At 44.0% G+C, this 24745-nt stretch overlaps 3 protein-coding genes across 3 annotated transcripts in view; all 3 read right to left on the minus strand.

Annotated features, from left to right (window-relative positions):
- Positions 1-231: 231 nt before the first annotated feature.
- ftr87 (finTRIM family, member 87) lies at positions 232-11180 on the minus strand. The gene is made up of 9 exons (XM_063192989.1): positions 10676-11180; positions 9473-10018; positions 9059-9226; positions 6458-6544; positions 4683-4916; positions 2279-2441; positions 2005-2076; positions 1768-1827; positions 232-1155 (listed from the first exon to the last, which is right to left on the minus strand). The coding sequence occupies exons 2-9, from the start codon at positions 9896-9898 to the stop codon at positions 614-616; spliced, it is 1752 nt and encodes a 583-aa protein (XP_063049059.1). The 5' UTR covers positions 9899-10018; positions 10676-11180; the 3' UTR covers positions 232-613.
- A 568-nt stretch (positions 11181-11748) lies between these two features.
- ftr67 (finTRIM family, member 67) lies at positions 11749-23637 on the minus strand. Its single transcript, XM_063192980.1, has 7 exons — positions 22959-23637; positions 22744-22839; positions 20406-20639; positions 17993-18146; positions 15070-15129; positions 13952-14068; positions 11749-12733 (listed from the first exon to the last, which is right to left on the minus strand). The coding sequence occupies exons 1-7, from the start codon at positions 23547-23549 to the stop codon at positions 12675-12677; spliced, it is 1311 nt and encodes a 436-aa protein (XP_063049050.1). The 5' UTR covers positions 23550-23637; the 3' UTR covers positions 11749-12674.
- Positions 23638-23976: 339 nt separating this feature from the next.
- The window catches only part of si:ch73-52e5.2 (protein THEM6), a 6294-nt gene continuing 5525 nt past the window's right edge, over positions 23977-24745 (minus strand). Inside the window, exon 3 of the mRNA XM_063192987.1 lies at positions 23977-24745. This exon is cut by the window's right edge and continues 1734 nt beyond it. The gene's annotated coding sequence lies outside the window, so the exon portion shown is untranslated.

Here is a 24745-nt window from a genome sequence, read left to right on the forward strand (position 1 = left end):
GTAAAGCAACACCTAACTTGAGAAATATTTCCAAAATGGTTTCAGCAGTTCATATCAACTAACAAGTTTGGACAATAGGCACTTCTGAATATATGCCTCCGTCCACAGGCAGAGGGGTGGGATGTGTCCATAAATCACATGGGGGTGCTTTAAAAAAAAAAAAAAAAAGTGAATTACAGAGGTGTCAAAAGTAAATTCATGGTGTAAGCACATATTACATGTACCTGTTACTCCATTGTACCTAATGAGATGGATGGACTGTTACTGAAAAACACTGAAAGCCCGATTAAGACCCATCACAAACCTGATCCAACCAGGGCTGAGCCGGCTGATTGTAAGACACACAGGTCTACTGATTACTCAGTTAACCCGTGTTGGAAGGAAAGGTGTTTGTTTGTTTGTTTTTTACTTTACACCTCTGAATGGGAATGCTCACTTCAGTCATCATGTGCATGCTCAAAAACTTGCTTTGATAAACAACATTTTAAGTCAAGGTTTGTTTTCTTTTTGTTTTTTTTTAAAGATTTACAATAATTACATTGTGTAAACAGAAGTTTGTGTAACAGACATATCAGCACTGGTACGTTTTGGCCTTGGTTTGAGGTTGCACATTTCAGGCGGTGAAGTTGAAAAAGGGGCAGATCTTCAGCGTGGTGCCCAGTCCTACCCAAAACCCTGGGTACAGCGGCTGACTGAACGTGGTCTGCACTTTATGCAGAAGACACGCCGTCTCTGAGATGCTGTAAAACGCCAGCAACCCCGCCCTGTAGTCCAGATACACCCCGACCCGGTTGGACCGCGGCGTCGGCAGGTCCAGCCGCGTCTTGTGGTGCTGAAAATAACACGCGGCGTCTGTGCAGTCCAGGCTCCAGGACTTGCTGTTGTGTCCCAGTTTGCCGTCCGTGCTGCTGACGTTCCGCCGGATGCTTTTATAGGCGACCCCGACGGACACCCCTCCCGCGCCCCTCCACTCCACCTCCCAGTAGCAGCGGCCCGACAGGCCCTCTCGGCACAGCAGCTGGGCCCAGCAGGAGAAGCGCTCGGGGTGGTCGGGGTACGGCAGTGGCTCCCGGCCCGTAGTCACCTCCCGGAACCCCTCGCGCAGCGCCAGGAAAGAGTTGGCCGTGTTGGGGTCAAGGGTTATCTCGCAGCAAACTGTTGATGCAGGGAGAAGGGATGAGGGCAGTCAATACTGGATGCAAAACAAAATGGCCTTCAGAAAGTAGCCAGCCACACAGGGTTAGAAATGAGTGGGCTGTTTGAAATGGATTATGGTAGAGACGGTTGAAGTATTGCAAAAAAGAAGTGTTGTTAAATTAGCTTTTGTTGCAAGTAATTCAAATAGTCAGTATTTAATCACACATACAACCAGAAAAAGAAATATATGCTGAAGAACATAATAAAACTGTTTGGTCAGACAACCTGTCCCAGCACCAAATCTGATAATAAAGACAGTGATTGTGAATGTCTCATGGTATCAATAGGCTTGACAGAAGCTACATCCTGTTAGATTTTTAAGTTTCCATCCAAGATCATCTGAAATCAATTAAAGGTTGACTCTGCTCTGCGTTATCTTAACTCACTCAAAAATAAAAATAGGTCTTGATGTTGCAATTAAAAGTGTTCATCAGGATACAATCTATTGTATGTGTGAAGATTTAAATAAAAAAAAAAAAAAGATTACAGAAATGACTAAAAATGAAATGAGTAAAAAGTTAAAATGAAGAAGTAAAAATGGAATTGCCAGTCACGCTGAAAAACACTTACATTGTAACAGCTCTGGTCTGGTCTTGGAGGAAGTGGTGTTTGGAGAGAGCAGATCTTCCACTGCAATGAGGGACAGAGACGGGATGACAGGACCGTCATATGGTTGACTTAGCACTAGGCAAATGAGACGGGCACAGACAAAACACAGCACCAAGATCCACAGTGGCATTTCTGTCTGTCTCTCTTACACACGCACACACACAAGAGTTGAATTGAAAACACAGCACTCTCACGCACCTGAGTCAGCTCTTCTTAGTGTTGGTGGTTTCGATGTGGTTGTGGATGATAAGGAGCCCTCTTCCTTGTTAACTGAAATTACATTGCATGTTAGACAGTCATCCAGAAGTTGGGTCTCAAAATCACCAAATGTTAAGCTGTTTATCCAAAATAACTTGCATAAAGTAATAGAATTGAAATTGTGCTAGCTGGTGTTACTGTATGCTTGCTGTTCTATTTTTACTACACAGCATGGCTTATGCATTTTGAAGTGTCACCCAAAAAAACCCCTCACTTATATCAGAGATGCCGGCTATTTCCCTCTTGAGAGCATCATCCAGGCGGTCCCTCAGCTCACCAAAGGACTTTCTCATGATCATCAGAGACGAGAAGGGGTGCACATCAAGGCTAGGCACATCCCCAGCATCTGACACTCCCTCCAGTAGTGACCTGCTTTTCTGTCCAGGAACAAAATACACATTGGCTTGGCTCGAGTCAGGACAATAGACCTTGTTTTCGTGATCTTCAAATAATGAAAGCCGTGCCCTGTGGCACTTAAAAAACAGTAAAGCAAGGCTGGTTTTGGTTGACATGGTGATGGCTATAGAATTCTCAGGCTCAAAGGGAGTAGTCTCACATCATGCCTGTCTTGTGTGTCATTAGGCACCTCTGGCTTCTGATATTTCCTTTCCTCACCCAAAATTATTTTATTTTTTTTGCCTTTATTTGAGACAGGACAGTGAAGACGTGGGCAAAAAACAAGTGGGGAGAGAGAGACAGGGAAGAGTCGGCAAAGGACCTGGGCCAGACTCGAAGCCGGGTCAGCTGCGTACATGCATCAGTTGAGTGCCCTACCGTTAGCGCCACGGTAGGTCCAGATAAATTCTTATTTGAAAGCACATACTAGCATCAATAAAGCCATTCCCCCAACACATTATTATTATTTCACTACTATGCTACTACTATGCTCCAGCCTCTTAGACATTTTGAGCCCAACCCTAACTGGGCCGTTGTGCCCTGTAGGGCCATCTGTGTGAGTCATCAGGACCTAAACCCCTCTCAACCTCCCTGCTGCTTTGAGCCCTTAGTGCAGAGTCTATGCTCTAACCTTACTGTCACCAAAATTGTAATGACAAAGTTGCAGCCCCATAATGCACGCCGTTCCACCAGTGAATCGCTGTAATAGTCATTAAAAAGTGAACTACTGTAGTACTACACTCCTATGACATAACACAGGGCCTTTAGTGATGCACTACGACTTGGTCATTGCCATTCTGGTAACAGCAAATAACACAGTGTGTAAATGGGTTCCAAGCTAGCAGTTAACATGGAGTCCTATGAGACCAGTTAGCTGCCAGCTGGCCAGCCGCCAGGTCTCCATGTTAACTGCTAGCTTGGAGGTAAAATTTGCACTGCCTTACCCAGAGAACGGTTGAAAGTACAGGAGAACGGTAAAAGCCTATTATTTAAAATAAGCTTATTTCCAAAAATGGGACAGTATCACTTTAAGGCTTTCTGTAATGTCATTGAAATGTTATGATGTAGTTGAGTTTTTTCAGAAATGAGTGAATACCAGGGGGCCAAGAGGCTACCCAATGTTCACTGTTCACTGTATATGCCTCAGTCAGTGCCCAGAGCTGTCTGTCCATATTTTTGTGCTCTGCTGTTGCGTGTCGTTGTCGATTATATGTATTTGATGTTTGGGATGTGCCACAACCAATTCCTATCAACTGTGTTGACATGCACATATTTGGGCTTACGTACATTGCCCTTGGAGACCCCGGTTCGAGTCCGGCCAGGGTCATTTCCCAGCCCTACCCCATCTCTCTCTCACAAACGTTTCCTGTCTCCTCTCATACTGTCCTGTCATAATGAAGGCCAAAAAGCCCCCAAAACATACATGAAAAAAAACGGTTGACATGGCAACAAACTTCTTGAATCTTGAATGCCTCCAACAACACACATAAAGAGTGCGTCTTAATATGCGACCTTGCCTCCTCCACTTGCCTACTTCACTTGCTTCTCGTCATGATGACATCACTGACAACAGCATTATATTTCAATATCTTGCAAAAGCTCAATTGTAGAGTCTTTTTCTCATTTGCAATTGGGATGGTGAATGAAAAACAGTCCCTCAAAAGTTGTTGTGGCTAGGCTGACAGCTGGGAAACTTTTTTTTTCTCCACGGAGGAGGGGCCAGGAGGCGGTACGGGACGAGGAGACAAGTGCAAGTGGAGGGGGCAAGGTCGCATATTAAGACGCACTCAAGGAGTCCCACTCAATCCGGCTCCTGTCCTCTCCTGTCCTCTCCTGTCCTAAGTTTATTTCTTGTAGCTTATTGGCAGTGTGCAGAGTAGATAGACCTGTCTCCTTCGACCGGCTTCCCTGCTCCCTCACCTGCAGGAAGTGTATGTGGTCGTCGGTCAGCGCCAGGCGGTCCAGCTGGCAGTCCCGTACAGTGAGGTCAGCGATGTGCTTAATTAATACACTGCCCTGTAATACACTGTCCACTCACCTGCAGTACTACTGCCAGCTGTAGGCGGACCCTGGACAAAGTAATTCGAAAGGAGCCCTCCACCCAGGACATGCAGGACATGTAAATTGGGGCCCAAATCTAGTGGGTGCCCCGTCTCTCACTGGGCCCTGGTCGGCACAACTGACCCGTTTCTCCCCTAATATCGGCTTCCCAGCTCACTTACCTGCAGGAAGTGTATGTGGTCGTCGGTCTGCGCCAGGCGGTCCAGCTGGCAATCCCGTACGGTGAGGCTGGTGATGTGCTGGTCTAGGGCCTGCAGGATGCTGTCTGCCTGGCCCAGCGCCTCCTTCTCCTGGGCCCGGATCATCTCCCTCACCTCCACACGCTTGCGCTCCACGGTGCGCGCCAGCCTGGAGAAGATGCGCTCGCTGTCCTCCAGAGCTGCCTCTGCGGATTGCTGCCGTGGGAGGTGTGATTCGTTACTACTATTGATGGTTAACACTATTTGGTAGTTACTTTTACTTTTACTATTACTGCTGCTGCTACTACTACTACATCTTCAGATTGTTTTTTTTTTTTTTTTAATATACATTCTTTTTTTAAGGCTTCTCTGCCCCTGTTTTTGGCAGGGCAGTGGAGTAGAGACAGGAAACGAGTGGGGAGAGAGAGACAGGGAAGGATCGGCAAATGACGTTGACGTTGGCGCAGCAACCCAGCCCCCACCGTTAGGCCTCGGCACAGCCCCTCTTCAGTAGAGGTGTGTCGTTCATGAACGAGCCGGTTCTTTTGAACGGCTCCCTGAAGTGAACGATGGGAACCGGATCATAGCTGGGGGAGCCACTCGACCGTTATTTCGTTCATTTTTCATTAATTTTAAGCATGTGACCTCGACCAGAGTAATTTAATTTTGGAAAAAACACAATTGTTTGCCTTAAAGAGTGGAAAAAACGGTCTTTAGAAGCAGGAGAATAATCAGTTGTTGTTTGGATAAAATAGCCTTGAGGTGGAGTCAAAATATTACTTTCTAAACACTGAAATTTTTTTTTTAAAAAGAGCCAAAAGAGCCAGTTTTTTGAACGGCTCTTTGAAAGGAACGAGCCACTAAGATCCGGATCCCGTTAAAGAGCCATAAATCCCATCTCTACTCTTCAGATTTTATGAGTGTATATTTCTCAGGGTAGGGTATAATATTAATGATAATAACAATCACAACAACAACAACAAATATAAATAATAATAATGTAATATATTGTGTTTTATAGTAAGTAATTGTGTTTTGTATTGCAAAACATTTTACATTTTAGAAATGACAGCAACAATTAAAACCATTAAACGTCAGTTACAATAATAATATGATCTATTTACTATGTAAGGATGATATCATGCCTCAAGTGCATATTATAGGGATAAACAAACAAGTTCTTCATCACAATAATAATATGATCTATTTACTATGTAAGGGTGATATCATATCTCAATTACACATTGTAGGGATAAACAAATAAGTTCTTCATTCCCACAATATGCACTTTAGATATGATATCAACTCTGGAAATAACACCTTCAACAGAGAGCAAAAAAACCTATATTGTGAGTACTGAGTAGGAGGGAGGTTGTGAGAATTAAAGGGGTATGCCACTATTTTGGGGCTTAATACAGTTAAAATCGTTGGCTGGGGTTTATAAAGGTGGTAAAGTGTTGTCTTGCTTTAAGACAAGTTAAAAGAGGGAGTATGTCGCTAAGCTAGTGAAAGTCAATGCATCCATGTAGCATTGCTACATGCTACACGGATCCATTGACTTTCACTAGCTTAGCGACATGCTCCATCTTTTAACTTGTCTTAAAACAACACAACGGCTTACATGGAAAAATAAGACACTTTACCACCTATATAAACCCTGGCCAGCGATTTTAATTGTATTAAGCCCCAAAATAGTGGCATACCCCTTTAATGGTGCTTAAGACTAGAGTCAGGAATAACTGTAGGTGCCTCTGTACCTTCAAGTATTTGACCACGTGTCGTATTTCTTTCTCTCGGTCCTTGTTGACCTGTCTTGACCTCCTGCCCGCGTCTTTCAGCTGTTTCTGTTTGAGGGATGGCATCGAATACACAGGAGTGGTGGTAGGGAACAGAGAGATGGATAGAGAGATAGATTGTCAAAACAAGAGGATCTTATGAATACCTAAATGAGTTAGGGGAGAAATCCATACCAGACAATAAGTAGGACATGATTTATTGGCAAGACTTTTGTCTGTCAAAATGTTATGACTTTGCTGGCACGAATGGCGCGGTGACGGGTGTGCAGCTAATGCAATATTCAAAGCCATTATCCTGTGCAATGTCCGGCACACTGCAAACACTGGGGGATCGACTCACGGCCGGCATGCAGAAGACCATTGTTCATTTGTTTGCACATCTTCGCCTTTGTTAGGACAAGAATTGAATGTTTTTCCATCTCAAAGAGTGCATTTGTACAGCACAGGAAAAAAAGATCAAATGCGTATGTATGAATACAAATAATCCAAAGTTTTTCTCCCTAAAACTTTCAAACTGTATTCCCATTCGTTTTTTTATGTGATCCTGACCTAAAATGAACTTGAATATGTATACAGGGTGCCCGCGGGGTAGTAAAAAGTAGTAAAAGGTAGTAAATGAAAAAGTCCAAAATAATGACCAGTAAAAGGTAGTAAAAGGTAGTAAGCCACATCTCAACTGGTAGTAATTTTCCCTGACTCCCTACAACATGGTCTTATTTGTTTTCCAATTGGTTGGATTCCTTTAGCCCATGATCTCAAATCTCGGCAAATTGATTTTTATGCAGCGGCAAGGACGGACGCTGGGTGAACTGATTTAGCTTTGTGCTAATACTACCGGTAGTTGTTAACTAGCAGCTGACTGACAGGCGTCAGACATCAGCAGCGCCACAGAAGCTGCCTGCTAGGCATTTTGTAGCCTACGTTCTGCAAGACGCGACTAAACTGGTTGGATGTGAAACAGTGAAAGGTCTGCTAAACATAATTTCATGAATTCCATGATGACTGTCTGTGTGAGATTAGCTGTTGTTCATACAATACCAATGAAGTTAGAAGCGGTGGAAATTGGTGCGTAACATGGTGCGTAATATTGGTGGTAAATGTAACAAATCGGTCGAGTAAAAGAACGCGAGGCTGAATGTTTTTTCACCGGTGCATCCAGCCAAAAACAAATTGAATTGACAATGCTAAACGCCATTTTAATGGCCATTAGTCATTCTGTGCTAGTAGGTATTAGCCCATCAAAAAATAAAAAAAAGTTTTTGGAACTTCAACTCCGCTGCTCTGGCTTTCTACCCCTTGCACCTTGCGCTGATAGGCAGCCCGACTTTTCAAAATAACATGTTCGACTACCCGAGTTCATAATGTGCTAACGACTAGCGAGGTGGTGCTCAACCAAATCAGGGAGTTTTGAAACGGACGAGAGGGTAACGAGGGAAACGAAATGCAAACAGCAGCGGCCACTGATAGAATTCACGCGGAAGGTTCAAGCGCAAAGAATGGGCCGTTTCAGTCACTGTCAAGAGTTGACACGCGAAGTCTCCCGGGAAATCGCAGATGTTTTTGATAGCGACGTACTATCTGTCGACAAGGCATCCTTCATGCACCGAGACAGAGAGAGAGTGTGACGATAGAGAGACGCAGACGCTTCTGTTCGAAGCGCTTGCTAAGATGCCACAATCATCATTCGGAGCGATCCAGAATGGGGAAGGGCAAATCCAAGTTCACCTCGGTTTCCACCTAAACAAACAAAAATCAACTTATCTATCGATCTAGCTACCATATGAGTGTTTTTTAATGTGAAATTGTAGTCCCTTTTAAAAAATAATGAATTTTAAGTTATTTTAATTTTGATTTCAGTTTGACATCCCTGGCTTAGGCGTTCAGCAGGCGTTTTTCAAGGCTGGTTATGGATTCTGTGTTCCCTATCCAAATCACGAAAACTTTGCCATAACTATAATGACTGCCATTTTTGTCATATCCTGTGTAGTATTTTATCTGATTCTGCTAAAGACACACACACGCACAGACTCTCACACACAGGTGTTGGGGGGCATTTGGGTGCACCTAGATTTTGTGCTGGTGCACCTGAAAACAATTTTTAGACGCACCAGTGCAACCAGCGCAAAAAGTTAGCAGAGCCCTGGTGGACATTGACTGCAGGAATCCACTTCAAGGTGCACTGCTGGTACTTTCTCTCCTCCTACTCTCTGAGAAGGCTGACTTCTTCTGTTAAAAGTGCACTGCACTATTAGTTAACCATTATAAATGGCGAATTGTTGAGAAATGTTTGAAACATACCTGCAATAACTTGTACTAACACATACACTCAATGATGAACTTGTTAAATTATAAAAACATTATTAATTTGTGTTATTAATAGGATTTGGAAAGCTATTTCATTTCTGTAGTCAGTTTAAGATCGATGTTGTAATGGTAGTAAAAAAAAAAATTGGAGGTAGTAAAAAGGTAGTAAAAGGTAGTAAATTCAACCTAGGAATATCTGTATGCACCCTGGTATAACAGAGTTAGGTGGAGGAGAAAATAAATAAATCATCTGTGTACCTGTCTCTCGACTCGCTCTGCGTTGGCCGAGACCACGCTGTGGCCCTTGTGGCCCTCTGCCTTGCACTGGAAGCAGATGCACTTGTGGTCCGTGCGGCAGAACACCTCCAGAGGCTTCCTGTGCTGCGCGCAGAGTCGCCGCTGAGGCTGCTTCGTGGCCTCCACCACCTTGTGTTCAACACAGAGAAGAAAAAAAAACATGCACATTCGTCTCAAAAATGGGTGCAGGACTATCAGTCACATGTAAAAAAAAGAAATTAAGTCTGAAACACAAAGCTCCTGTTTCTCTTATTTTAATGTGATGTTTCAGGCAGCACGCCCTTCATCACGTTTTGGGCAGCAAGCCCTTCATCAGGCAACATGCTGCCCGAAACATCACATTAAAATAAGAGAAAGGGGTTTTCACTCCATCACCTTGTGTCCGCGCTTGCTGTCCTGGTGAGCCTTGAGGTGGCTCTCGCAGTAGGAGGCCAGGCACACCAGGCACGTCCCCACCGCCCGGCTCTTCTTCTTGGGGCCGCACACATCGCAGTCCACCTCCTCCACCAGGGCCTGGGCAGCACGAGACGAAGAGGCCTGCTGGTGGAGCCCGGCCCTCTTCAATTTATCCACCACCTCGGCCAGGATGTTGTTGCGTCCGAGCACGGGCCTCGGGGAGAAGGCCTCGCGGCACTGGGGGCAGTTGTAGACTCCCTTGGCGTCGCTCTTGTTCCAGTAGCTCTTGATGCACTCCATGCAGTAGCTGTGGCCGCAGGGAGTGGTCACGGGGTCCCGGAGGACGTCCAGACACACCGGGCAGCAGAACTGGTCCTCTTCCACAGAAATGCTAGTCGCCGCCATGACTCTCGCTCTCGCCCTCGCACTCACACTCACACTCACACTCACACACACTGTCTCTTCACACTCACACACACTGTCGCTTTAGCTCTCTCCCTCTCGCTCCCTGAACCACATGCGTGACTGATAACATCAGACGGGGACACACAAAAGCCGGTTTGTGTGGGAAAGAGGCGTGTTGCCACAGTAGCACAGGTGGGTCAAGATCAGGTTTCAGGGCAGGTTGCCTGGAGGGAGCCAATGAGAGCTCGGCGTGGAGACACAGGTAGGGCAGGGAGGGAGGGAGTCATCAACAAACATTGGTCAGTCATGCAAATAGACGCCATAGGCTTGGGAAAGGGAAAGGAGGGGAAAGGGGAAAAAGAGAAAGAGAACATGGTGTCCTCTGCATGTGAAGATACCATATTATCTTCAGAGGTACTGTCAACCCAGCAGGCCAAGCTGTGGCCATCAGTGGCATCAGTGGACGCCCACCCCCACCCCCAAATATGTCCTGCTAAGGTCATAATAGGGCCCCCACCACTAATACAGGTGGGCCCTGGGGCAGATGCCCTGGAATGGAAGTATATTTGTTTATCCACACACAAAAGTCTGATTGGTGTGTGTGTGTGTTTGGGTCTTTTTGCCATTCCAGTCCAGACTATGTTCAAACAACAACATCAAACAACACAAGTTTCTGTGACCCCTGTTTTCTGATACGCAAAAGATGGGACATGTTTTTGTTTGTTTTTCCAGCAGTGCAGAGTGCACCGCAAGGACATGATCATGGGGCTGCGCTACCTGTCACTATCCTGACTTTCACGCTCGGTGAACAGATAGCATGGTTTCACTTCCGTCTCAGATAAGCCCTGAAGTCATCCATCCACCATGTGTGGTTTAAACTATTGATTTGCCGCCCACCATGGGTCCATGACCTCCATTTATCTTGTGTTAATTTTTGCCCTGCAAAGCTGAAAGGCAATAACAACACGTTCACACTTTTGCTAAACTTTAAAACCTCTCTTAAATCGGTAACACTTTACAATAACGTCCTATTCACAGCTTTATAAACACTTTATAAATAATGAACTAATTATCAACAAAATGTTTACAAATATTTATAAATGGGCAAGAAATACTATGCTAACACAGCAGACACAGCACAGTCGCAGCGGTCCTGGAAGTTTCTCCTCCAAAGACCAGAAGGCATGAAACCACATAAAACTCACATAATAGAAGTTGATTCCCACTCCACTGTGCAGTCATAGTTTGGTTATTATTCATTTACATTTGTAAATGCTTTGTTAAATGTTAATTGTTATTAAATGTTAATAAAGTGTTTATAACGCTGTGAATAGGGCGGTATTGTAACGCGTTACCCTTAAATCTTATATATAAAACCAAATAATGCACATATAAATATACACAAATGAGCAGCACCATTATCATATGTGCTCTCTAGACTGGGTTCCTCAACAACCTTGAAGGCATTCCTCTCAGTTTCAATGTTATTAGTTACTGCACTCTGCCTTTGAGGCTAGTAGAATCAAGTGTGGGTGTAGTGCTCAAATGAACATTGCTCTTTCCTTGCATATCTTGTAATGAAAATGTAAGTAATGAATATGATGGCCTATATATTATTAATTTCTTGAATATTATATATAGGTTATGAATAATTTCCTTTGCTCTTCTGCCACTGTCTGGTTAGGCCTCCACTTATCTGTAGTATTCAATCATCAAGCAAGACGGTCTCACTATATTCAGGCCAATTCACTTGATTCAGTCGTTATCCATCTCCCTGAAATTACGTGTGTGTGTGTGTGTGTGTGTGTGAGAGAGAGAGTGTGTGTGTGTAGAACTGTATTCACACAGTATTCACATCCTTAAATGTTTATTTAAAATAAACTTTTCATTTCATTATTTAAAAACAAACAAAGTTTCACCAAAAAAATGCTATCTCTTTTAACACTTTCCTTTAGGAAATAAAACCTAAAATTCAATGCTCTTTTGAAAAGGCTTATGCTAGAGACACATGCCGGCGAATTTGAAAAGCAAAGCGAAATTCTCCATTCTATGCGGGTGGGCCGAAGGCAAGCGCACAGGGCCGAAGCGAAGCAAAAATATTATGCAAAGTTAAATATTATGCAAATAAGTTGCAGATTTCGCCTGCAATGGCCGATCAAATCGGTAACAAACGTTTTAATCATTCTGATTCGCAGCTACGACCTTGTTGATCGTTAAGCTATCAGAATGGAATACTGAATACTGAATTCCGCGTCTCTTCGCTTCGCTCATTTCGTCTACATGTGTCCCTGGCGTTAACTATGTTTTGTATCTTTACATTTGCAAGTTTCTTATCTAGCAGCAATGCAACGCAAACAGCACCAATGACTCTACAGAACTACACAATGTATCTGTTCATCATGATTGTGCAAAGCAGGGCATGGTGGACATCACAGAAAATGTCCGTAAAGCTCCATGTTAGCATTTTTTAACACTTTCTGTGTTTTATACATATAATAATATCATATTATATTATTATTGTATATATAATAATATAATATTAGAACAATAAATGAAATAAAAGGTATCAAGGTGGTGCAAAAAAAAAAATCTGTATGATCAGGAAAACGGAACCTCAGAAACAAAACCTCAGTATGTTAATACTGGGACTTGTTATGCTTATCTTTTTAAATTAGTATTATTTTTTTACTTATTGAAAGTAAACATGCGGCCGACGTAGCGGCTAATAAAATTATACAGTTTGGCAGCCATCCGGTTGGTTGTACTCCTGTCCTGGTTACCTCCGTCGCCTTCGCTGTTGAACTCGCAGTCTGGACGAGCCAGAGGGCCTTGAACCTGGGAAGATAGAAGGAGAGAGTTTAAGAAGGTAGCTCGGTCTGCAACTCCTGCCATCTGGACGCCGCTTTTGTCCCCCCTTCCTGTCTAAAAACAGGTCAAGGTTTTCTTTTATCCCTCAAGCTATTAAGGCACTTAACGAGGTGATGTCTTAATCTAGCCATCAGCTTTGGTGTATAGTATAGTGTATGCAGGTCTGTCTTTCCTGTCTGTTTTGTTTTTGTTGTTGTCTGTTGCTTGTTATACCTGTCTGTGTCTCATGTGCCAGCGTCTGTACTGCAAACAAAATTGCCCCATGGGGCATGGGGCGCTGCCTAGAACCTCCCCTGGCAACAAGTGATTTTGGATGTGCGCACCCTTCCCAAAATGACCAAAATAGAGAGAGAGTGACATTGAAGAAATTGAGCTAAGTGTGAAAAAAATGGTCTCAAGGTTTCTTATTTAGCATCAAACCAAAACTGCTGTAGTTTTATCCACTGACTTCTTTTCTTACTTTTTCGGCTACAATATACAGTTTTCGGCACAGGCCTCGTGTGCGCCTCATTTTTGTTACTTTTAGTGTTTCTTTTTTAGTATCCAAATTGTCTGAATCAAATCAAATTTTGTCAACATGTAAATATCTATCTACACTGTACATCTAACCTTAACGTAACGGTCCAAGTAAATAAATTATTTACTTGGACCGTTACGTTAAGGTTAGATGTACAGTGTAGATAGATATTTACATGTTGACAAAATTTGATTTGATTAATGCTACATGCTCAGACTTTGTGAAACTACCCAAAATGTAGCAAACAGTAGCAGGGAGCAGGGACATTAAAATGAAGTGTAACCAAGTCTAACAGCAACTACATTTAAGACCAAGATGTATGAAAACCCCAGAGGAAGGAGAGCATGTTTCTACAGACATGCATAGTGTAGTGAACAATTACATTGTCCTTTGTCGCGGGCAGTGGTGGCTGAGGGAGTAGAGGAGCCTGTTTGGGAACCAGAAGTTTGCAGGTTCGAGCCCCGCTCTGCCTGACCCCATCGATGTGTCCCTGAGCAAGATACTTAACCCCAAAATTGCTCCAGCCACTGCCACCGGTGTGTGAACCACCTCGTTTACATGAGAAATTTAATTCGGAATTAACTCACTTTCATTCTGAATAAAACTTAATTCCACTTTAAAAACAGATGGAAAAAGCAATAAAGCACCCATGAACAGCAGCAGCTTACCGAATGTTGAGAAGGCGAAGCCACCGAAAGTGGGCACTGGGACCCCGAATGTGGTAGGAGCAGGAGCGCTCAGGCCAAACGCAGCCTGGGGAGCGGGCTCTGAAGGACTGGGGTGGGCTGAGAGAGGGAAAAACAGAGATACAGATTTAGTATCATCTTCATGCATGCCCTCATGAGACGTACGTTTTTAAGGAAACTAGTGAGAGAAAACAATTAAATCACAATACAATACAATACAATACAATACAATCACTGCAGGTCACAAGGAGCGTGGGAATTGTCCCATTTTTGGAAATAAGCTTATTTTACACCTCCCCTTGAGTTAAATAATAGGGTTTTATCGTTCTCCTGTACTTTCAACCGTTCTCTGGTATGGCAGTGCGTATTTTACCTTCATGCTAGCAGTTAACATTGAGTCCTATGAGACCAGCTGGCGGCTAACTGGTCTCATAGGACTCAATGTTAACTGCTAGCTTGGAGGTAAAATTTGCTCTGCCATAGCTATAAAACGGTTGAAAGTACAGGACAACGGTAAAATCCTATTATTTAACTCGAGGGGAGGTGTAAAATAAGCTTATTTCCAAAAATGGGACAGTCTCACTTTAAGTAAGGGATAACGCCAGACGAGGTGACTGGTTCCACTAAGTTAATGGCAAGACGGGGGCTAAAAACTCTGGCGACGTATGCAGCAACGCCAAGCCATTACCTTTATTGAACCGGTCGACCTCGAAGGCCATCATCCTGTTTATCTGCCGTTAAGGTATTGCATTTTTTAAAAATCTATTACTGTCTGTAAAGTTGTAGGAACCATGCCAACTGCACCAAAATCTAGTGAGCAAGATAGTTGCTCTTGGACATGATTAAGTGTTTAAGTTGGACGCACCTAGAATCTTCGTTTGAAATGCTAACGGTGTGATTATTTAATTTTCCATCGATCAATGTGCATGATTCCTACAGTGTTATCCCTTAGATATCGTCTGCATTCCACACAAAGATTCTATTGCGTGTCCAACTTGCACATATTCGAGACGCTTGACCGATTCCACAGAATTAATGGTCACCCCATCAGCCAATCAGAAAAGAGAATTCCATTGCGAAGGCCGATAATGTGAACTCACCAGGTGCTTGCTCTGGTTCTGCCCTTGGCTTTGGATCCTCAAGAACTGCAACACCATTAACTGCAACAGACGCAAACATTTGACACATTTTTTAAATACATTTTCTGTTACCAGAATAGCAATAACCGACTTATATTGTATTGCGTTCTTAAGGCTCTGTGTAATGTCGTAGTAGTGTAGTACTATGGTAGTAAAATCTTTTCACTGACTATTACAGCGTTCCACTGGTGGAACAGTACATATTGTGAGGCAGCAGAACTTATATGGCAGGGGTGTCAAACATAAGGCTCGGGGGTAGCATGTGGCCTGCCAGATTGCCCCACACTTGTAGGGGGGAAAAAACTAAGAATTTCCAAAAAGAAATAAATCCCCATAACAAAGATTCTAATCTGCAGGTGTTTTCAAGTTTTCAATAGTTGGGAATGAATTCGCCTTTTTTAAGCGGGGCATGCAGAGCATGGCCCTTGCAGAGCAAGGCCCGTTTATAGTAATCTCTAAGTCCTGTTTCTTTTATTATTATTATAGCTTGGTCTTGTGCAGGGGCAGTAAAAATAGAAAATGGATGTCCTCCTAGGCCTTTCGAGATAGAGACACCGTTCAAACACTAAAACGACCGGCTCGGCTTGGAGATCGCGTATACTAATAGGCTTTTCCCTGTCTCTTGTCGTTTTCCCGTTTTTGGCGATTTTGTGAAAGCCTGGGTCCCCATTCAAAACCATGGTGGAACCTTCATGAACGACAGTTCCGCCACTCTAGAGATTAGAGTGTAGGAGGCTTTTTCGGTCATAAAACATCAACACTTTCACCTAGAAGTTTAGTTGACGCGTTATTAGCGAGCTCTATGGGATGTCTCCAAATTGTCAAAGTTTCATCTCCCAACTCCCAATACTTTTTAAATGGCAGGTTTGTAAAAAAAACAGGCCTGGCTCTATGGAGAATCCCAGTCTTTCGAAAAGTGCATTTTTCAAGAGATCAGCGCATGTCCCACACGGAGGTCCATTTGTGCCTGAAAAAATTAACCTATAAACTTCATTCAAAGACTGTTAGAGAGATCACAAGCATGACTCCGATCTGTGAAAAGGACACGTGCCAACTCCTTTTAGTTTTTTTACAACGATGTTGTAAAGACAAAAAACTCATTCTCATTTTCTCCCCAGTTTAGAGCTCAATACTAACTGTCTTTCAGTCAATCACAACAGGTGCAGCCAGTGAAGGGTTCCATTTCAACTGTCACTGTCTCAAGATTCTATTCTTAACGAGCAGGTCTATTGTTCAGCTCTGCAATGCAATGTAATATAGTCTTGCTGGACTATGCATGACAATTAGCTGCTTGGCTTAGTGGTAATGCATGCCGCTGCATTAGAGATATGGAGGTTGAGGGTTCGAATCCCACCCAAAGCCATGTTGATTTTCTAAATTATATCATATGCAGCGTTCCTTGGCCGACTTAAAATGCCATGTATATCATTTAGTATGGATGGCAAATGTGCTGAATTACAGATATTGAGGTTGGGGGTTCGAAACCCAGTCAAAGCCATGTTGATTTTCAAAATTATATCATATGCAGTGTTCCTTGGCCAACTTAAAATGCCATGTATGTCATTTAGTATGAATGGCAAATGTGCTGAATTAGGGATATGGGGGTTGGAGGTTCGAACCCCAGTCGAAGCCATGTTGATTTTCAAAATGATATCATATGCAGTGTTCCTTAGCCAACTTCAAATATCATGTATTGTATGTCATTTAATATCAATGGCAAAGGGGTTGGATTACAGATATGGAGGTTGTGAGTTCTAATCCCGCTCGAAGCCATGTTGATTTTCAAAATTATATCATCTGCAGTGTTCCTTAGCCAACTTAAAATACCATGTATGTCATTTAGTATATCCCCAAAACGCAGAGCTACAACACTTTCAAGATGGCTGAATCCAAGATGGCTGAATTGTTTGGCCCATAACTTCTGACTGGGTGGATGGAGTTTTTCCAAGATTTCTTTTAGCTTTGTTTTCTCAATAGTACTTTGTTTCATCTCTGCCCCAAAAGGCAAGCCCGCTTCCAGCATTTTCTGTGAGAATGCATTTCTAGTTTCACTTGCCACCGCCTATGCTTGTGACAAGCATGACAATGCTTGTGACAACCCTCAAGATGATTGACTAGTAATGCCATTCCAATATTTTTAATTGCGCTAGTGGTCCGGCTGCCTTGAGGTCAAATTGAACACGTGGCCCCTGAACTGAAATGAGTTTGACACCCCTGTTATACTGTAGGACTTGCGACCGCGCCCTTGTCCCCAACTCTCACCTTAAACACCCCCTACTGAGTAAGCGTGTCTGGTATAAGAGCACGTTTCTGTGGCACAACCTGTTTAGTGCTTGCTCTGCAGACTAGACAAGCCCTCTGTCCCTACCATCTGTTTTTAAATAAAAGGTAAATAAGGGAGGTGTGTGTGTGTGTGTGTGTGTGTGTGTGTGTGTGTGTGTGTGTGTGTGTGTGTGTGTGTGTGTGTCTGTGTGTGTGTGTGCGCGTGTGCGCGTGTGTGGGTGTGTGTGTGTTAACGTTAACTTTAGTTAGTCTTTCTGCTAGCCATAGGTTTGCTGTCAGTTTTTGTCTTTAGAATAGTCTTGCATTTAAATACAAACAATTGATGCAACAACTGTGATTTGTCAAATCAAAGAACAAGTTACCTATCAAAGTGTCTACTGAGACTGAAATTGTTACTAGTCATAGCCACGTTTTACCAGCATTTGGCTGGTTGGCAGGTGCCAATATTAAGCCCTGGTATGAGTGAGTGAGTTTGTGTGTGTGTGTGTGTGTGTGTGTGTGCGCGAGCGCGCGAGTGAGTGAGTGAGTGAATGAGTGAGTGAGTGAGACAGATACGTTTTCCGTAGCTCTGGGTACAGTCTGTCTGTCTGTCTGAGTTCACCTTTTTCAGAGATGTTGAAGAATCCTCCCTGGCACACATCCTCCAGCAGTGCCTGAAACTCTGTGACAGCGGCGATGACGCAGGCGAAGTTGGGGTCCGCTCGGATGTTTGGCACGTACTCGCGCTCGGGCTGAGCACCCAGTGACTGGCAGCTCTGGAACCAGACGAAGGGAGAAGAAAAAGGCAAAAAAATTAGGAAAGGATTACTTTGAACTGTCTCGAAACTCTACCACACTAGTTATGCCTATCAGCACCCTATACAGCCGGTGAAACTTGTTGGTATCTGCAGCTGGTGTAGTCCCTACAGCTCTCACTTCAAATGTAATAGTTAGCATGACAGCAATGCAGCTACATAGTTAACATGTGGAACTGAGGTCATCTGCGCTAGTTCGCCACTTGGGGCTCAAACCCACTAGCCTGATTATCATCGACTTTCAAATCTCTTCGAAACTTGGTCTGACCCAGAGCATAACAATTAATGTTTCCCAAACGGCATGGCATGCCTCCCTAGGTTTGCTACTGGTTGACTAGTGTCAGACAAAGTGGTTGAAGTTCCCGATTTTTCGGGAGATTAGAAACGATATTTGCATTGCTCTTGGCCCGACTGGAAGGAACGCAGAAGGTATTGCGTCACTAGGAGGGCGTGGCCTGGCTACACAACCGCCACCTACCAGTCGATGCTCCAGTTTGGGGATGGGAGCGCACAGCTGAACTCCAGACCCCTGACCTTATATTTACATCAATGGTCCAGACCGATAGTTCTGCGCTACAGAGACCTTATGAAGCTTCAGAGGCTTCGGGAGGTTTACTAACGCCGAACTCTGCTACCTGGCATCCGTTACACATACAGGAGAAAGTTGAGGCTCTGTACGGCATATTACATTACATTACATTACATTATATTGCATTTGGCAGACGCTTTATAACCAAAACGACTTTCAAAAGAGGACATAATCAAGCCAACATCACAAGCAAATACAAAGTGCACAGGAGATACAGAACAACAAGTGCAGTTGCAAAGAGGGGTTCGTTTTTTTTTTTTTTTACTCAATATGACCCATCATAGGTTTTAAAACCAAAAAGGTGTCTCAATCAATAGTTCACTTCACAGTAGTTAATGGCTAAGGCTGAACATGAGCTCACCTTTACCTGCAGCTGTAGCTGACATGGTCATCAGCATGACAGGTGCATTAATAACCCATACTGTACCTGCATGAAGCTGATGTAGTTGCCAGGTAAACGGGTACCTTAATGCAGCATTTCCTAACCTTTTGTTACACCTTGCGTACCCTTTAAGCCTCTCCCCAAATCCCAATGTGACTATGCTTCACCATACATTCGTCATCATCAAAGTTTTAACATACCGTCAGGTAAGCAGATGCCTTAAGGCGATACTGTGCCATTTCTGGAAATAAGATCGTTTTACACCTCTACTTCAGTTAAACGAGAGAATTTTTCTCCTGTACTTCCAGACATTCTCCGAGTCTGGCAGTGCAACTTTTACCTCCAAGCTAGCATACTGCATATCATTGACTCTGATGGGTCCAGCGAACAGCTGAAAATACTCAACCACACGCTAATAACACTGCTATGACATTACTGAAAGCCTTATGTAACTGATTAAGACTTGCTCATTGTAATTGTGGTGGCTGTAAGGTTATAACATAAGCTCTGTGCAAAGGTGTTAATGTGCGACAGCTAGGGCTGTAACAACCCACTCAACTCCCGATTCGGTTAGTATCCTGATTTTTGACCTATGGTTCGATACACCCCATGATTCGTTTTCCAAAAACGTTTAAAAATAACAGTGATGGCGATCTGAAGCTTGGACGCACCATATCATATCATGTGGTTGTTTTCTGGACTTAAGGGTACAGAACTTTGAAAGGGCTTATCACACCTTCTTGCATCACGATGCAGTATTGTGACTCAGTGCCACGATTTCTCGATACAATATCATTACAGCCCTAGTACCAGTCCTTACCTGCAGGAAGTTGACATGTGTGCCCGCCCTTACCTGCAGGAAGTTGACATGTGTGCCCGCCCTTACCTGCAGGAAGTTGACATGTGTGCCCGCCCTTACCTGCAGGAAGTTGACATGTGTGCCCGCCCTTACCTGCAGGAAGTTGACATGTGTGCCCGCCCTTACCTGCAGGAAGTTGACATGTGTAACAGGCCTTACCTGCAGGAAGTTGACATGTGTGCCCGCCCTTACCTGCAGGAAGTTGACATGTGTAACAGGCCTTACCTGCAGGAAGTTGACATGTGTAACAGGCCTTACCTGCAGGAAGTTGACATGTGTAACAGGCCTTACCTGCAGGAAGTTGACATGTTTAACAGGCCTTACCTGCAGGAAGTTGACATGTGTAACAGGCCTTACCTGCAGGAAGTTGACATGTTTAACAGGCCTTACCTGCAGGAAGTTGACGTGGTCGTCGGTCTGCAGGAGGCGGAGCAGCTCGGTGTCCCTCTTCCTCAGGTGGGCCAGCTCCTGCTCCAGCTGCCGCACGCAGCCCTCCGCCTGGCCCATGGCCGCCCGCTCCTGCGCCCGGATCAGCTCCGTCACCTCCCCCTGACGCTTGGCCATGGAGGCCGTCAGCTCCGAGAAGATCCGCTCGCTCTGAACCAGCGCCGACTGAGAGGAGAGCTGGAGAAGGGGGTAAGGGAGGAGGAGGAGAAAGGGTGTGAGACAGGACACTCATGGGTAAGCGATTAGGGCGTCAGACTTGTAGCCCAAAGGTTGACGGTTCAACTCCCGACCCGCCAGGTTGGTGGGGGGAGTAATTAACCAGTGCTCTCCTCCATCCTCCTCCATGACTGAGGTACCCTGAGCATGGTACCGTCCCGCCGCACTGCTCCCTTGGGGTGCCCCTGGGGGCTGCCCCCTTGCACGGGTGAGGCATAAAATGCAATTTCGTTGTGTGCAGTGTGCAGTGACCACTTGTGTGCTGTGGGGTGCTGTGTCACAATGACAATGGGAGTTGGAGTTTCCCAGGTGGACTTTCACGCTTTCACATGAACTTGATTGCTCACTGGCCTATGTGGCTAGTGGTTTTCCACTGGGAGTCACTAGCCAGTCAGCCTTTCTATCAGCCACAGTTTTGCTGTCAGTATTCTTTCTTTACCAAGGAAGATTAATGCTAAGAGCATAGTGAAGATATTTTAGACAAATAGAATCTGAGTATGATCATGTAATTTTAGGTTTGAATGGTGGGGACATGTTCGTACCACTTAATCGACCAGGGGTAGGGAACCTTTTTCATTCAAAGGGCCACTTCAAATTCATCCGAGGGCCGCATTATGAACCCAAACAAGGATTTTCCCCTGCACTTTAGGCCTATATTGCAGACACCTTTAAAACAGACCTTACCTTCTCTAGGCCCCCTGAATATAACTTAAATTGTATTGCAAATGTATTTTCTATGTTTCCTTAACAAAATATGTCATATTTCATGTGAAGCTGCACAACATTAAAACTACATCGGGGGCCGGATAAAACGACCTCAAGGGCCACAAACGGCCCTCGAGACATAGGTTCCCCACGCCTGTAATAGACAAGAGTAGCTTGTCCCCACCACTTTTTCACAATCATAATGCCCCCAGACAATTTGCCACATTAATGTCCCCACCACTTTCCAAGCCAAACCTACACCTTTGGGGATAAAGGGGGAGGAGGAAGATTGTGTGAAAGACACAACGTTCGTTCCCATTAAAACCTTTTGGGGGCATAGAACAGAGCTGTTGCAGATCTTTATCATTTCCTTTTGATTATCTTCTGTTTGGTGCAGCACCTGATGTTGCTGATGTACAGGCATTCTCTGCCTTTTAGTGAGAGAGAGACATACACATGCACACTCCTGGTGGTATGTAGGCTATTGTGTGTAATTGTACAAATTAATGAATGCATGTTTATTATAAATTGTGCTTTGTCAATGCAATCACCTATTTGTCATGTCAATAAAGCTTCTTGAACTTGAGAGAGAGAGAGAGAGAGAGAGAGAGAGAGAGAGAGAGAGAGAGAGAGAGAGAGAGAGAGAGAGAGAAAGAGAGACAGAGAGAGAGAGAGACAGAGACAGAGACAGAGAACGGCAGACAGACAGACATTGGTGGTGGGAAATGGACTGGGTAACATGCAGGTGGCTGGTTGAAAAGGTCAGCCATTCAGTCCTAAGATTACTACTACATCCCTCTGTCTGGAAAGCTACTTGCGATTTCATGCATGGTAAAAGGATCCTTGCAGGCCAACAGCTGTAGCCTCACTGGTAAACAAGCATGGAAGGCAGCTGCTCCTGCACCAGTAGGCCTATAACCAGAGACAATCTCAATGCAATAGAATAGAGAATCTTTTGGTATAACTAGAACTAGGCTACGGCATACGGCTGGTGCAAGTTAAGTAACTACTAGTGGCCTAGAAGTAATACCATGGCAGTAATAGCACAGTTGTAAACCCATTGCGCCTAGGAAATCAGAGGTGTTTAATCAGGGATAAGTTGTAAACTAATACAGGATCTCACGTTAGATTTCAGCACCATGCCATCAGGATTTGTGACTAGCAAAAGGAAGCCTGGCAGCTGATTTGGAAATGTTGCGCATGGGCAAAATAAATAATCCACAAGCTCTAGCCAATCAGCAGCATGGTAGAGTTGCCACACTTACTACATACACAAAGCCTTGATTGATGAGGAGGTGTAACAGTAAGCTGTCAGTGATCAAAAGGCAAGTAGGTGTGTGGTGGAGAACACTTAACTTACTGTGAGTGAAGTCATGGACTGTTTCAGCTGTTCCAGCTCTCTCTCCCTCTCCTGAATGACTTGCTGAGATTTTCTCTGCAGTTCCCCGACCTCACTCTGTAAATGTCCAAAACAAATAATCTTACACTTCATGCCGCTTACAAACATAAACAAACGTCGTCTTCTTTGTCACGTGTGATGCCCATACATGCCCATCCCAACACAGTCCCACTCACCTTCTTTTCTGTGATTTCCCCTGCAGCCAGCACGGCGTCATGGCCTTTGTGTTCGTCGGTAAGGCATAGGGAGCATATGCACCGCTGGTCGGTGCGACAAAACACCTCCAGCAGCTTGTCGTGGCGAGAGCACAGCTTCTCTTGTATCGTGCCGAAGGGTGCGACAAGCTTGTGCCGCTTGAAGGCCTGAGACTCGTAGTGGGGTTGAACGTGCGACTCGCAGTAGGAGGCCAGGCACACCAAACAGGACCTGACAGCCTTGTTTTTGCGTCCTGTGCAAACGTCGCATTCCACATCTCCAGCTTCGGCCAAAGAGTCGTCAGACGGAACGGTCTGAAGTCCCGTCTTCTTCAGTTTCTCCACGACATCAGCCAGCATGGTGTTCCTGCCCAGTAGAGGCCTTGGCGAAAATGTTTGCCTACACTGAGGGCAGCCGTACAGTGAGATGTATTCATCTTGGTCCCAATAACCCGAGATACAGCCTTTACAATAACTATGGCCACACGGTATAGTAACGGGGTCCTTGAGCACATCCAGACATATTGAACAGTTAAACTGGTCGTGCTCGAGAAAAACGCCAGCTTGTGCCATTCTTACGTAATCCAACGTGTTCGCGAGTGTTGTGGTAGGTGATTTAATTTAAAACTGTCGCATGAGAACGAGTGTAGTCAGCTTTGTTTTTCAGGAAGTGGTCATGTGATACGAGGGAGTGGTTTGAAAGCCCTTGACAGAAGGGGGAGGGGGATTGAGGGGAGCTGACAGCCTGGTCGAAATGGCAACATTCAGCCACTAGATGGAGCAATGCACTTTCTGTATGTTCTGGAAAAAAGATCACTCAGGGAGCATATGGTATCAAACTTGAACCTGATGCAAAACAAAACAAAAAAATCTCAAAAAGTGCCATAAAGAAGAATGCTCGGGTGTTATTTATTAAATACTTGTATCAGATATTATTACTAATCTGATACCAGGTTGGATGGGCCTAGTCTTTATTAGGAGAAACTCATTGAATGCAGAATTATGGTTAACATGGTTTTATTGCCTCTCAGGAAATCATACAAATAGATAAATTATGAAAAACAAAACACAAATGAACATTTTCAAATACATGCTATTTGCCTCACCAATGTGCAGCACAGCTACACATAGGTTAAGTTACTTCTGCGCAAACAGGAATCATTTTAGAAGGTATACATAATTCACTCAAAAAAATCCATGTCAAGGAAAATAAATTAAATAAATAAAACAGTGCATTTGTTAGATATTTGTTATTAATAGTAAATCTTTTTTTTACCTAAAAATAAATATTTTATGCATTCCACGTTCATTTTGCAATACTGCATTACGCAAACAAAAACAAATAGTAGCATCAAGTCTCATATTGCCAACAATAAATAAAGTTGAAAAGGAAGATTGTGCACAATCCCAGATTAAGGTGAAGGTGAAGGGCAAAGGCTGGTTCATGTTTTAGAGTGAGGAGTCCATACACTTGAAATCCTTTATTTTGGTGAGCATTTTATTCCATGGCAGAACTGCATTTAAATTTTTGGAGGAGGAAACCAACGCACACCAGAGGTTTCGAGGTGCAGGTAGCGGGTACTTGTTCACTTCAGAGGGAAGATACCGCACACTCTTGTCCATAATGATGAATTTAACAAGAACTGCATTTCGAAACATTCTGCCACTGAATAAAACACATACAAAAAAGTGTAGTTCTGACATGGAATAAAATTCACACACACACACACACACACACACACACACACAGGATTTCAAGTGTACAGACT

This window comes from Engraulis encrasicolus, unplaced genomic scaffold, assembly GCF_034702125.1.
Source record: "Engraulis encrasicolus isolate BLACKSEA-1 unplaced genomic scaffold, IST_EnEncr_1.0 scaffold_27_np1212, whole genome shotgun sequence".
In the NCBI taxonomy this organism is placed as follows: domain Eukaryota; kingdom Metazoa; phylum Chordata; class Actinopteri; order Clupeiformes; family Engraulidae; genus Engraulis; species Engraulis encrasicolus.

Bases quoted from the DNA above. Each gene is read 5' to 3' on its own strand.
- ftr67 (XM_063192980.1), bottom strand. From the start codon at position 23,549: ATGGCACAAGCTGGCGTTTTTCTCGAGCACGACCAGTTTAACTGTTCA. The intron at 22,840-22,958 runs GTGAGTGGGACT...GGACATTTACAG, and splicing joins GGGAAATCACAGAAAAGAAG to AGTGAGGTCGGGGAACTGCA. The intron at 20,640-22,743 runs GTAAGTTAAGTG...CCCCTTCTCCAG, and splicing joins AGTCCATGACTTCACTCACA to CTCTCCTCTCAGTCGGCGCT.
- ftr87 (XM_063192989.1), bottom strand. From the start codon at position 9,898: ATGGCGGCGACTAGCATTTCTGTGGAAGAGGACCAGTTCTGCTGCCCG. The intron at 6,545-9,058 runs GTACACAGATGA...TCCCTCAAACAG, and splicing joins CAGAGCGAGTCGAGAGACAG to AAACAGCTGAAAGACGCGGG. The intron at 1,828-2,004 runs GTGCGTGAGAGT...CCCTCATTGCAG, and splicing joins ACTAAGAAGAGCTGACTCAG to TGGAAGATCTGCTCTCTCCA.